The 12,837-nt window shown below is 26.7% G+C and overlaps 1 protein-coding gene across 1 annotated transcript; it reads right to left on the bottom strand.

Annotated features, from left to right (window-relative positions):
* Positions 1 to 1,817: 1,817 nt before the first annotated feature.
* LOC17884938 (cytochrome P450 708A2) lies at positions 1,818 to 4,324 on the bottom strand. The gene is made up of 8 exons (XM_023783310.1): positions 4,039 to 4,324; positions 3,639 to 3,963; positions 3,148 to 3,300; positions 2,807 to 3,040; positions 2,630 to 2,722; positions 2,474 to 2,552; positions 2,273 to 2,379; positions 1,818 to 2,181 (listed from the first exon to the last, which is right to left on the bottom strand). Exons 1-8 carry the CDS (start codon positions 4,245 to 4,247, stop codon positions 1,954 to 1,956), a joined length of 1,428 nt encoding a protein of 475 aa, XP_023639078.1. The 5' UTR covers positions 4,248 to 4,324; the 3' UTR covers positions 1,818 to 1,953.
* Between the last annotated feature and the right edge of the window lie 8,513 nt (positions 4,325 to 12,837).

Below are 12,837 nucleotides of genomic sequence, written 5' to 3' on the forward strand. Positions count from 1 at the left end.
AAACCAAAACATGTTATATGGTTTCGGCCTAGACATTACTTGAACTGGCGACCTATCAATTTTTGCTAAAGATCTTTACCAATTGAGCTATTAGCACTTGGTCAAAACTTTTCTTTTATAATCATATAGTATTAAAAGTTAAATTGTTTTCAATATATTTTGCTACAAAATATATTATATTTTTATGAACTTCTTATGCATCCATAACACTTCATTTAAAATCAAATACTCACTTAAAAAAAAAAAAAAAAACAAGTCAGGTACAAATTCACAATCGTCACACGTAACTGAGAAAATATATGGACCAGTAAGTAAACTATTCAAGTGAACCAATAATGCAGTATTTTATAGTATTAATTCATAGAAAAATACAAAACGTGTTTTTCATCGAAACTTTCAACGTTATCTTTCTTCTATTTTATTCAGAAATATAAATAATTGGTATTTTAATTTGTTGATGTCAATATTTAACCATTATATCTCTTATACGTTAATTATAATATAAAATTAATTTCAGTTTATTAAGGGTGAAAATGGTTGTACAACTTGAGATGAAAAATTTGTCAAAAAAAAAAGTTATTCACCTGATTTTTACTATTTGACTTAAAGAAATTGAAATTTTTTGATTCAACTTATTTAACCCAAAAAATTGAAGTAATTAAAAAATAAGAAGAGAAAATTGTTCAACTCAGTCAACCACAATGTAATATATGAATAATATTTAACACGTTTTAATTTTTAACTCAAGTTTTCAAACCCTTCAACTAGAAGCATCCATTTGCACCTAACTAAAAGTTTTTATATTACTTATTTTAAAAGTTTTTTTCTGATTACATAAACTAATTTAAACACTGGTAGCGAGAAATTTTTTGGAAGGATGTTTATAGCGAGAAATTTTTGGAAGGATGTTTATAGAAGAAAATTTTAGGAGGGAATTTTTTTAGCGGAAAATGTTTTTTTGGCGGGAAATTTACGGAAACTTTTTTTGGCGGGAATTTTTTTTTGCGGAAACATTTTTGCTGGAAACACTTACGTTTATATTGTTCTAATAGTAAACCTTTTGAAAAACTTCTCCATAATAATTTATAACAAAATAAAAACATAAAACTTTATATAAAAACAAATTAATAAAAACTAGAACAATATTTTTGCAACATAGTGCGGGTATTTACGTAGTAAATCTCAAATATGAAATATACAAAATGGTTAAAAATCAACATAAATGGATATTATTGTCCAGCACGTTTTAAATGGACATACATAAATGGACTACAAACTTAAATGGACATAAATGGACACGGACGTAAACGGACGGACATAAACAAACACTGACGTAAACTTAGAACTTCTAAGTTTGAAAGAAAAACTTAAATTAGTCCTATTTTGAGAATCATAATTACTAGAGTTTAATTAAAACGTTCAGTAGATCTTTCAGTAAGGTTGATTTTAAATTTTTCTATATATTTTGCTACAAGATGTATTAAATTTTTATGAAGTTCTAGGTAATTACATTTCATTTAGAAATCAAATACGCGTTTAATATGAAGTTTAATATGAGTTAGGTAATTACATTTCGTTTAGTTTTTACATCAGGTCATATAATATACTGTAGGTAGTTTGATATATTAAACTTCCTACTTTACATTGATGTAGATACACATTTAACACAATTATTGATGTGGAAACCATTTGACATCATTTAATTGACCAAAATCCGAATACTGTACTTCACAATTATTGAAGTTTCCAATGCTCACCACCAAAAATCCGAAATTGACCAAAATCCGAATACACACTTCTAAATCTACGAAATTAAAAATATCCAAGTGTTCAAATCCTTTATTTAACTTTAAGCAAATCTTGATAATCTTTGGATATATATATGAAGCTTACAATAGAACGTGTACTTAGATTTAGGCTTATTTCATATAAGATAGACTAAACATCTCCAAGTCAACTAGTGGGAGTAGCATGAGAGATGTTGAGATTGATGCCATTGGGAAAAGAAACTAGAGGTGTACGAGTGATCTCGCAGTCTTGTTCCATAGAGAATTCGTAGTTGGTAACAAGATGGTGAATGAATATTGCAATCTGAAGTCTTGCAAATTCTGCACCAGGACACAATCTCAACCCACCTCCAAATACCATGAACGTCCTAGAACCATGAACCAGCTCTTTGCCCTGTTTCACATTCATACAAATTTTACATTCTTTGGATGATAATTAAATTAGATATCGAAAATGCTTTACATAGACTAGAATCAGAATATACCTCCCATCGCCACGGATTAAACTCGTAAGGGTTCTCATATATCGCAGGATCATAATGTATCAATGAACTTGCAACTACAACCATCCAGCCCTTTGGAATCGTATATCCTGTTACCAGTTTCCGCACAACATATTGTTTTATATAGAAAAAAGTTGACAATATGTTTCAAAAAGTGGAAGCATTTTAATTAGTAGTAATTACCTTTAATTTCAACATCTTTCAAAGCCTTTCTAAACAATACTGGAGTCACATTTGCAAGTCTAAGAGTCTCATTAATCACCTGCATCGCAACACATGCTTGGTTTATAATCTTCCTTATACTATAATTCAAATTACTAAAAGACATATAGAAGTTACCATGTTGGTGAAAGTCATGTTGTTTTTGTACTCTTCCCAACTCACTCCAGAGTTCTTATCCACTCTATTTTGAAGGATAGCATCATGCTCTTTCTGCCATACAATAAACCATATAATGTCAAATTCATTTGTCCTCTTTTAGCAAGTGTTGTTAGCCTATGTATCGATATAAATTACCTTCAACTCTAAAAAGACTTTATGGTTATTAGTAATGTATTTTACTGCCATGGAACCAATTGTAGAGGTAGTATCTTTAGCGGCCACCGGAATAGCAAAGACGTTGTCCACAACGGCTTGGTCATCGAATATGACATCTTTTCGCATCGTGTTAAGGATGTCTTCATGCTTCTCTTCCGATTCTTTCCTTGATAAGAGAACATCGCGTATCACATTCATCGCAGATTTGCGTGCCTGGATGCAATTGATTGAAACAACTTTTAGACTTTCTAGTGTACAAAATCTAATAGACAAAACATTTGACAAAGATAAATTTCAAAAACAAAGATAAAAGTACTTACCATAATAGCTATATAAAACGATTTCCAGGTAGAGAAACTAAAAGATGACTTATACCAATCAAGATTGAAGGCCATGAAGATGTCCATAAGATTCTCTTCAGCCTCTGATTTGAGGTTACTTATCAACTTGGGTGTCAAGTGCTTAATTATCAGCTACAAAAGTAATCAAACAAAATTATCCTTAAACTCAAATTAAATTTTAATTCATCAACAAAAATCAAATTAAAATAAATAATACTCTTTCCGGTCTAGAATTCATGATTTTCTAAATAAATGCACACAAATTAATAAATCATTAGATTTTTGCTTAATTTTATATAAAAACTTCATTTAATGCATATATAAACAGAATTCAACCAACGAAAAATATTCTGTATAATATAAATTGTTAAAACCAATAAAATTCGAAATAAATTTGCATAGACTCGCAAAAAAATTCATCTATTTTTGGAAAAAATAAGGCTAAAAGATCAGAGGGAGAATGTACATACGTTTGAAACTGTCTCCTTAATATCCAAACTCCCCAAGGTAGCCTTTGATTTAAGATCCTCGCCGGTAGCTCGGTCCATGTCTTTTATCAACTTCCACTTCAAACCTTCAGTGCCAAGAAAGTTCAGAGTGATTTGTTTGACATGCTTGTGTGTCTTCCCATGGTCAACCAATTCTTTATCTTTCCCAAACACTTTAAAAAACCCATCTGGAAGACTAAACATGAAAGCCTTGTTCTCTTGCTTTAAAATCTCATACATAACATCATGGTCCGTGACTACCACGGTGTTGGAACCAAATATGTTGGTCTTAAATAGTGACCCGTACCTAAAACGTTCGCAAGATGATTTAAAACGTTTGCAAATTATATATTGTTCAAAAAGTTTAGTTTGAGCATCTAACCTGGACATCCTCTTTTCGAGAAACGGCGAGGTCTCATAGAATCCATGAGACTTAAAGAAGGCTAGTGTCTCTCCGATGATCGGAAACCCCATTGATCCCGGAGGTAACTTGCCATTGCACTTTGGGTTTGACCATCGGTACCACCATCTAGTGATCAGTACAACAACAAAAGCTGAAACACAAATAGAAATGTTCCAAATGATGTTCATTTTACTCTGTCTTTCAAGTTTGAAGAGTCACCAGTTCGGATCTTTAGATGTCTCCTATATAGAGAAGAAGGATAATAGCTACAATTTTGTTCAGCAGATTTACATATTTTTTTAGTGTTTTTTTTATATGGTCACGTTCTATTGGTTTATTTAATTATTAGATGTTGTTCTTTGGCGTGTAACGTACAATTTTATATTATAGACTAATGGTAATTACTGTAAAAGTTTCTTAAGATAATATTATTATCTGTCTAATAACAATTATTATAAACGATTAGGAACTTAATAGTGTAATTTTGGAAAAATGTCCTGTTTTCAAAACTCTTCGCACGGTCCACTCAAACTTTGTTTTCTTACATGAGAATTGCGTCAATCATTTAGCAGCCATACCTAAAAATCCCTCCACAAATTTCCTGTGGTACCCAATGAGTCCAAAAAATATTTTAAAGTATATACAATTGTATATCAGATTATGGATATTCATTCAGTTCTTGTTTCGTTTCCATAGGATTCAGTTTCCAATACTTTTGGTTCTTGAGATCCATTCGGTTTTTTAATTTCGGTTTATGTTCAGTTTTATTTGGTTCAGTTTCGGTTTGGCGCATTCGATTCAATTTTTTCGCCTAAGACTAATTTTTAACCATGAGAGTAGTTGTTTTTTTAAAGTCATTTTGTGCTCTTAGGGTATTTTTAAGTCTTTGTAGTACTAGGAGCTACTTGGCACGGACTGGAGCATAATAGAGCTTCTTGGAGCATTGGAGTTAAGCAAGCAGACTTGGAGACGATTTCCAGAGGTAGTGTCGATAGACATCGGTCACAAACCTTACAATCCAACTCGAGTTTTTCAATTTTTGAATATTTAAAAGGAGGCCTGAGGTTTTTCCTAATTCCAATATTGATCCTTGACGTGTATTAGACATATTTAAGCACTTCTTAAGGTTATAGAAAACAGTTATGCTTTTTTTTTTTTGAATGCAATGTTAAATTATATTCAAAAGAAAAAATAAACGTTTTTACATCAAGTGCATCGTTTTTGGACTAAAACTTCGAAAAGATTAAGAAATAGACGACAAAATTATGTTCTAGTTTGAAGCCACACTTGGAAACCCGCTGCATACCGGAGATCCCCATTTTCCGAATTGACGAAAGTTGATCTCGAACTTGTTTATCGATCCTTTTCGTGAGTTGAGGTGGTGGTATTGGTGCGTTTCCGTGTCTCCTACAATTCCGCTCTCTCCAAATTCCATAGACAACAGCTTGAAAAACATACCGTAGCAGGAAAGTATGAACTCGATCTTGTTGAGGTGTAGAGATTTATGCGAGGAGTCTTGTCCAATCTGTTGTATAATGCGAAAGGAGGAGTCCCTTAGCAGTAACAATTATGCTTTATTCTATTGCAAACTTGTAACAACCCGCCCCGTGGGACCACAGCCACATCATAGGTTTTAGTGTTTTTTGGTTGGCCCCTTGCGGATTTGATTTGGATCTCACAATAATAATAATCTAAATTACAAAGGATTTGGTGAGGAAAATATTTGTTGGCCTTTTTATTATTCTCTTAGGACATGATAGTATATGTTTGGAATGAAAAGAATTATTAACTCCATCTAGAAAACGCTAAGGTTTGTAGATTTTTAGATTTTCTTTCTATTTTTATTTTATATTTTACAAAAATAATTTTGAGTTAAAATTAAAAAAAGTTATATTCAAAAATATCCATCTATATTTTTGAGTTTAAATTAAAAAAATACAAATAAAATTATAAAAATATTACCGCATCATTTAAAATTAATAATTCCTATAGATGAAAGGGTAAACTTAGAATTTTATTTTTATTTTGAAGTCGTTAATTGGAATATATATATATATATATATATATATGTTAATTAGTATACGTATTTTATTCTAACGAAAAAGTTAAGGTATTAAACTTCTAAAAAATCCAGGGATTTTTGGGGGTTCCCTTAAAACCGCCTTCAAATTTGGTTATCTGGTAATACTTAATGTTATACATGACTTATGTAAGTATCCAGCACTTATACATTCAAACTTCATGTTGCAACATCCATATTGCTTAGATATTGTTTTGATTTGAATAAGTTCATTTTTTTCTTTCTTGAAGTTTTCAATTAAGCGAATAATATTTACATAGTAGTGTATGTAAATAAGTACAAGTAAATTAGTAGTACATAAAAAATGTATTTATTTTGGTAGTTTTATTTTGGTAAAAAAAGAGATTTAAAGAAAAAATTAGATATCTTATTATACAAAACTTGGTTTTCAAAGATAGAAACTTATGTAATCGTGACACTTATCAAGTATCTCGATAAAGTTTTGACACGTGTAAAAGTAACCTATACAAAAATATAGAGAGACTAAATTAATTTATTATCTTATAGAAATATAAGAATCAAATTAATATATTAAGTTACTAATACTAATAAGAAAATAATTAAAATTATAACTGTAAAAAATCATTAAAAATAAAATTATTCAGAAAAATAATTGTTGTTAAAGCATATAATTCGATAATTTGAATTTATTTTCAAAACATTTAAAATGGTCTTTTGAATGGTTTTTAATTTGAATTTATTTTCAATATTGTTAAAGACTTTTAAAGGATTTACAAGGGTTTTTAAAGGGATTTACAAGAGTTTTTAAAGTGATTAACAAAAGTTTTTAAATGGTTTTTAAAAGATGTTTAATGGTTTTAAAGGGTTTTAGAAGCTTACAAAGGGTTTTTGAATGGTTTTTAAAGGATTTACAATGGTTTTTGAAAGTTTTTATAAGTTTATAACAATTTTTAAAGGATTTACAAGGATTTGTAAAAGATTTTCAAATGGTTTTCAAAAATTTACAAGGATTTTTAAAGGGTTTTTAAAAGGATTTACAAGTGTTTTAAAAGCAATTACAAGGGTTTTAAAATGGTTTTAAAAAGATTTACAAGGATTTTTAAAGATATTTACAAAGATTTAAAAATAGTTTTAAAGGATTTACAAGGGGGTTTAAAGGATTTTAGAAGTTTACAGAGGTTTTTAAGGGGTTTACAAAGGTTCTTAAATGCATTACAAGGACTTTAAAATAGTTTTTAAGGATTTACAAGGGGTTTTAAAGGGTTTTATAAGTTTACAAAAGTTTTTATTAATTGATTAACCATGGTTATAAGGGGTTTAAAGATATTTACATGTGTTTATAAATGTTATAAAATGATTGACAAAGGTTTACTAAAGTTTTAAAAGGTTTTGGATGACTTTTAAAAGATTTACAAGGGTTTTTAAGGAACTGCGGAAAAGGTATGGCGGGAAAGTTTTTGTCGGAATTTTTTCGGCGGAAATTATTTTTAGCGGGAAAATTTTTGGCGGGAAAATTTTTGGCGGGAAATGTTTTGGAAAAAATATTCTTTTCTTTATCATGGGTTATACTAAAGGAGAGTAATTTAGTCATTTTGTACATTAAGAAGGTATTTTTGAAACTGGACACCTAGAGAAGGTATTTGTAGAAAAGTGTATCATTAAAAGGTTATTTGTGCAAATCCCCCTATAATCATCTTATATATATATATATATATATATTTATATAAAGAAAAATAGTATTTTTTAAAAAAGGAATAGAGAAAATGTATTTTTACAAATCTCCTAAAATTAGTGACATAGAGCACCAAGGGATAATTAAGTTTGAGTTATACAATTATTGTTAAATTTTGTTTGTAATTAAAAGTTTGTATCCCTTGTTTAGCAAAGTAACGTGAGAAGCTCATCAAAGTAAGAACATGGCCTATTGCTGAATAAGGTACTTTTAAAATGTTACTATAATTTTGATTCCTTGTTTTGTAAGGTAATGTGAGAAGCTCATTAAATGAACTAATATGGCCTATTAGTATACTGAACAAGGTATTAAAAAATGGTAATGTAACAAAGCGACATACTATAAAATTATAATTTTTTTTGGGAATCCCAAGTTTGACTTGTAGTATTACATGCAAGAGAAATGTGTTATATATAAGTGGTGGGATAATCAAGATCTTGTACCAATAATTTAGGTAAAATCCAGATATCATGACATAATCAAGATCATGACAGTTCAATTTTTCTTTTTAATTGGGATACTACAAATCAAAATATTATCATATCGTACTAATTTCAAAATATCAATTTTTATATTTTTTTTTAATTCTACTATATTAATCGAGAAGTACATAAATAAAAGTAATCTTAAAATTGTAAGAATTATATTGAAATGCTATTAGAAAAGATTAATAATGAAAAAACATTAAGAGTAATAAAAATAAATAAAAAATAATCAAACAAATTAAATATATAAAATCGTAAGATAATTTATAAACTATAAAATAAAATCGAAAAAAATTCAAACATATATTGTTTGTTTCGATATACAAAGACATATAGGAAACTAGTTTAGTACCCGTCCGATTGACGGGTTATCTTTATTTAAAATTAAATTAAAATTAAAATTTATTATAACTTATAAAAAAAATAATTTCCAAATTTTTTTTAAAAAAAATAAGAGAAATTAGTTTCATTTAGAAAGAGATTTATTTGGTTTGAAGTATCTAGAAATTTCATTTAAAAATTTCATATATATATCTCTTAAAATTCGTTATTAAATTTTAATTATAAAAATCTAACAATGTCAAATTGACAATCACCAAAACATTTGGGAGCTACAGTAAAACCTCTATAAATTAATAATATTGGGACTATGAAAATCTATTAATTTATAGAGGTTTTAATTTATCGATAAATTAATTATTATTAATTTCTAGAGAGATTTTCCTAATTTGGAAAGTTTTTTCAAAACAAAATTAAAATAAAATCTAACAAAACCTAAAGTGTCTATATATACATATATTTTGAAATTTTTACCTAATTATTAATTTATATTATTGATGGGACTATATATTTACAAAGGATTTTCAAAAAAATTATTATCCTATTATTTTATCAAAATGTGATTAAAAATTATACTGGTCCGAGTTGGGACCATAGAAATTTATTAATTTATAGAGAATATTAATTTATCGAGTATTAATTTATAGAGGTTATATTTGGGAGCTATTCACCATTACTCATAATATTGCTAAAATATTTTTAGAAATCTTAATTTAGCAATTATCCTCTAGAACATGATTATACCATTTTGTAAAAAAATTTATTTCTTAACTTTAAAATTTCAAAAAATCATTCTCAGACTATGAAAATTAATTAATTATTATTTAATATGATGGTAAAGTTATTTCAAATTAACATCAATCTAAAATATGATGTTACATACAAATATAGTCATTTGTAAATAAATTCATATAAACAACGCAAATAAACATAAAGATTCTAGAATAAATTATAGCATCGTTGAGGAAAACATTAAAAATCTTTCATATACGAATTACTAAAAACTACATATTTTCTGTAAAAATATTTAAAATTACTATATTACGATTTATATTGAACTTTGTTATCTTTAATTTAAGCTAAAAAAATTATTTTCGAAAATATTTTATTCACTCTTATGTTTTAGACAATGAAATTGCTCAATGGCATAATACATTCATACATAAATTGAAAATTAAACAAATATAACATATTATAAAATAAAAATCATGAATAAAATTATGTATTTAGTTAAACTCAAAATCTAATTTATTTGTAAATTGTAAATCCTAATTCTCCTTTATGAACCCAAACTGATAAATAACCTTGTTTAATTGTGAAACCTAAATCTCACTCCTCTTTACTAAACCCAAACCGATAAATAATCTCGTTTAATTATAAAACTATAATGTAGATTTATAAACTCAACATATAACCCTTCTAATTGTAAAACCTACAACTGGCAAAACCAAAAGTTAGGTTAATAGTTGAAAGATAATTTTTGAGAAATACCCTTTTGGTGTACCCTTTTTTAAAATTACACCAATTTTCTATCCATTTTAAAAATATCCCTTTTCAAATATGAAAAATTGTAAACTTTTATATAGTTTATAAGGTACATCTAGATCATCATTACTATTGGGAGACTCAATACAAATATTTATAAAGTTTTAAAAAGGTTCTAAACGGCATTTATAAGACTATAATAAGGTTTTTATAAGGTTTAAAAAGTTTTTATATGTTTTTTAAATAATTTTTAAAACGTTTTTAAAATGTATATATATGGTATTTAAATTTACACACACAGAAAGATAATTTGTGTCTAAATATATAAGCTTACACATTTATTTTTTATAAATATCAATTTTTTTACTTTTTAAATATCAAAAATACCCTTTTCCATACCACTTTTTAAAAATACCCCTATTTCAAACTTTATAAAAAAAACCACTTTAAACGTTGAAATTTATCCAAATATGTGTGAAAACTTATAAATATACACACAAATTACCTTTATATATGTTTAAATTTTTATATATCTTTCATATATAGCGTAAAATAACTTATAAATACCTTTTCAAAACCTTTTAAACCCTTTTAAAAACCACTTAAAAACCTTATAAAACTTGTAAAAACGATTTAGAACCTTTTAAAACATTATAAAAGTAGTAGTTATTATATAGAAGTACCCTATAAAGCATATAAAACTTTATAATTTTTCATATTTAAACATGGATATTTTTGAAAATGGATAGATAAAGTAGGTATTTTTGAAAAGGGGTACACCAAAAGGGGTATTTCTCAAAAATTCTCTTTAATTTTTTATAATTATTTTTTTAGTGTTGTTTAAAAATTCTATTTTTCTATCTTAATATTAACAAAATTAGATATAACATGTTTCGACATCTTATATTTTTACTTGACACTTATCATGATCACGTGAGTTATTAAATTTAAAAACCAAGTTCCGACATATAAGCTCATTTAATTGTTAAGCTTAAACCATAATTTTAATTTATAAAAATAAACCATAATTCTTATTTATCATTTATATACCAAAACCAACAAATAACATGATTTAATTGTAAAATTAAAGTTTAAACCTTAATCCTCTTCTGTAAACAAAAACTGTCATATATTCTGTTAATTATAAATTTTAAATCCCTAACTTATTAATAAACCAAATTGACATAACTGAAATTAGGTTATTTGTTTAATTTATTAATAATTTTTAATATATAATTCTTTATAATATTTATTTATATATTTCCTTTTTCGATAGGGTCAATAATATTTTTATTTTATCAAAATATTAACAAAATTAGTTATGCCACGTGTTAACATCTTATCGTTTATAATTGACACGTGTCACGATCTTGTTAATGGCTGACTTTGAAAACCAAGGTTTATATAATAAGATACATAAATATTCAACTAAAAATAATAACAAAATAAATTATTCCAAATTTATATCAAATAAAGAGTTTAGCCTACGATTTACTGTGGGTTAGTACCTAGCTGATATATTATATGAGTGGTTGTTTCAAACTATTATTATTAAATGGTATTGAAACAATATTAAAAATATTTACAGCAATAACATCATATATTGTAAAACTAACATGGAGATGTTTGTGTTTCTCTTTTATTCTTATACAAAACAAATTCTCAAAATATTTATATATATTTAAATTTTATATTGAGATTAAATGATAGCAACTAGATAATGTATTGTAATTAAATTGTTAAAAAATTTTAAGTATGAGTTGTTGTTTCTAAGCAAGTTAGGTAAAATCGAGATATGATGAGTCTCTATGCAGTGCACATGTTTTAAATGAGTTATGGTTTTTTATTGGCTTCTTCAAAATTGTCCCTTTGTTAATTTTAATTCAACTTCTACAATATGATCATTTCAAATAATTCATTTTAAAATCCTTTTTCTGAATCATAGAAAGCCATATATTTAGGGAGGAATTTCAAAAACAGCCAATTTTCAATACCAGTTTTTAAAAATACCTCTTTTATTATTTTATCAAAAGTCACTATAAAATTTGAAATTTATCGAAAAATATATGTAAGCTTATATTTATAGACACAAATTATATTTATATGTATGTAAATTTATATATATACTAGTGATGGACCCGCACGTACGTGCGGGGTTATTTTTACAAAATTACTATTTTTTATGTAGATGCTATTTTGGTAAAATTTTGTTTTATGAGTTTATTTGATAAACTATATATAGACATATAGTTGTAAAATATAGATATTGTATTACATAATAAAATTTTAAAATTGTAATTTTAAAATAATTTAAATGAAAATAATAAGTGATATTACATGTTTATTTTTTAATTTAATCAAAACATTTCTAACTGCTTGCTTAGAGATGTTAAATCGGATTTGGGTTTGGCTTTAGTTTGAATTGTTTTATGTGTAGTTTAGAATTGAAAACCCGTCATGTCCCTTTCTGTCTCGTCATGACCCGTCCCGTCCCACCCCGCCCCGTCCCGTCCCATCTTCTATCTGTCATAAAACTTCTGTCCCGTAATCGTTTCTTTTTAAAACATAATCATTTGCCAATGTTTATTATAAGAAACTTGGTAAAAGATTTAGACAGGATACCCGTATTCCTCGTTTAAATATTCCTTGTTCGATTTTTAATTTTATTGATCTTTCAGTTTCATCTTTATTTCTCA

This window comes from Capsella rubella, unplaced genomic scaffold (genome assembly GCF_000375325.1).
Source record: "Capsella rubella cultivar Monte Gargano unplaced genomic scaffold, Caprub1_0 scaffold_5, whole genome shotgun sequence".
NCBI classification, from domain to species: domain Eukaryota; kingdom Viridiplantae; phylum Streptophyta; class Magnoliopsida; order Brassicales; family Brassicaceae; genus Capsella; species Capsella rubella.

Bases quoted from the DNA above. Each gene is read 5' to 3' on its own strand.
- LOC17884938 (XM_023783310.1), bottom strand. From the start codon at position 4,247: ATGAACATCATTTGGAACATTTCTATTTGTGTTTCAGCTTTTGTTGTT. The intron at 2,723-2,806 runs GTAATTTATATC...ATTGTATGGCAG, and splicing joins AAGTCTTTTTAGAGTTGAAG to AAAGAGCATGATGCTATCCT. The intron at 2,182-2,272 runs GTATATTCTGAT...AATGTGAAACAG, and splicing joins TTAATCCGTGGCGATGGGAG to GGCAAAGAGCTGGTTCATGG.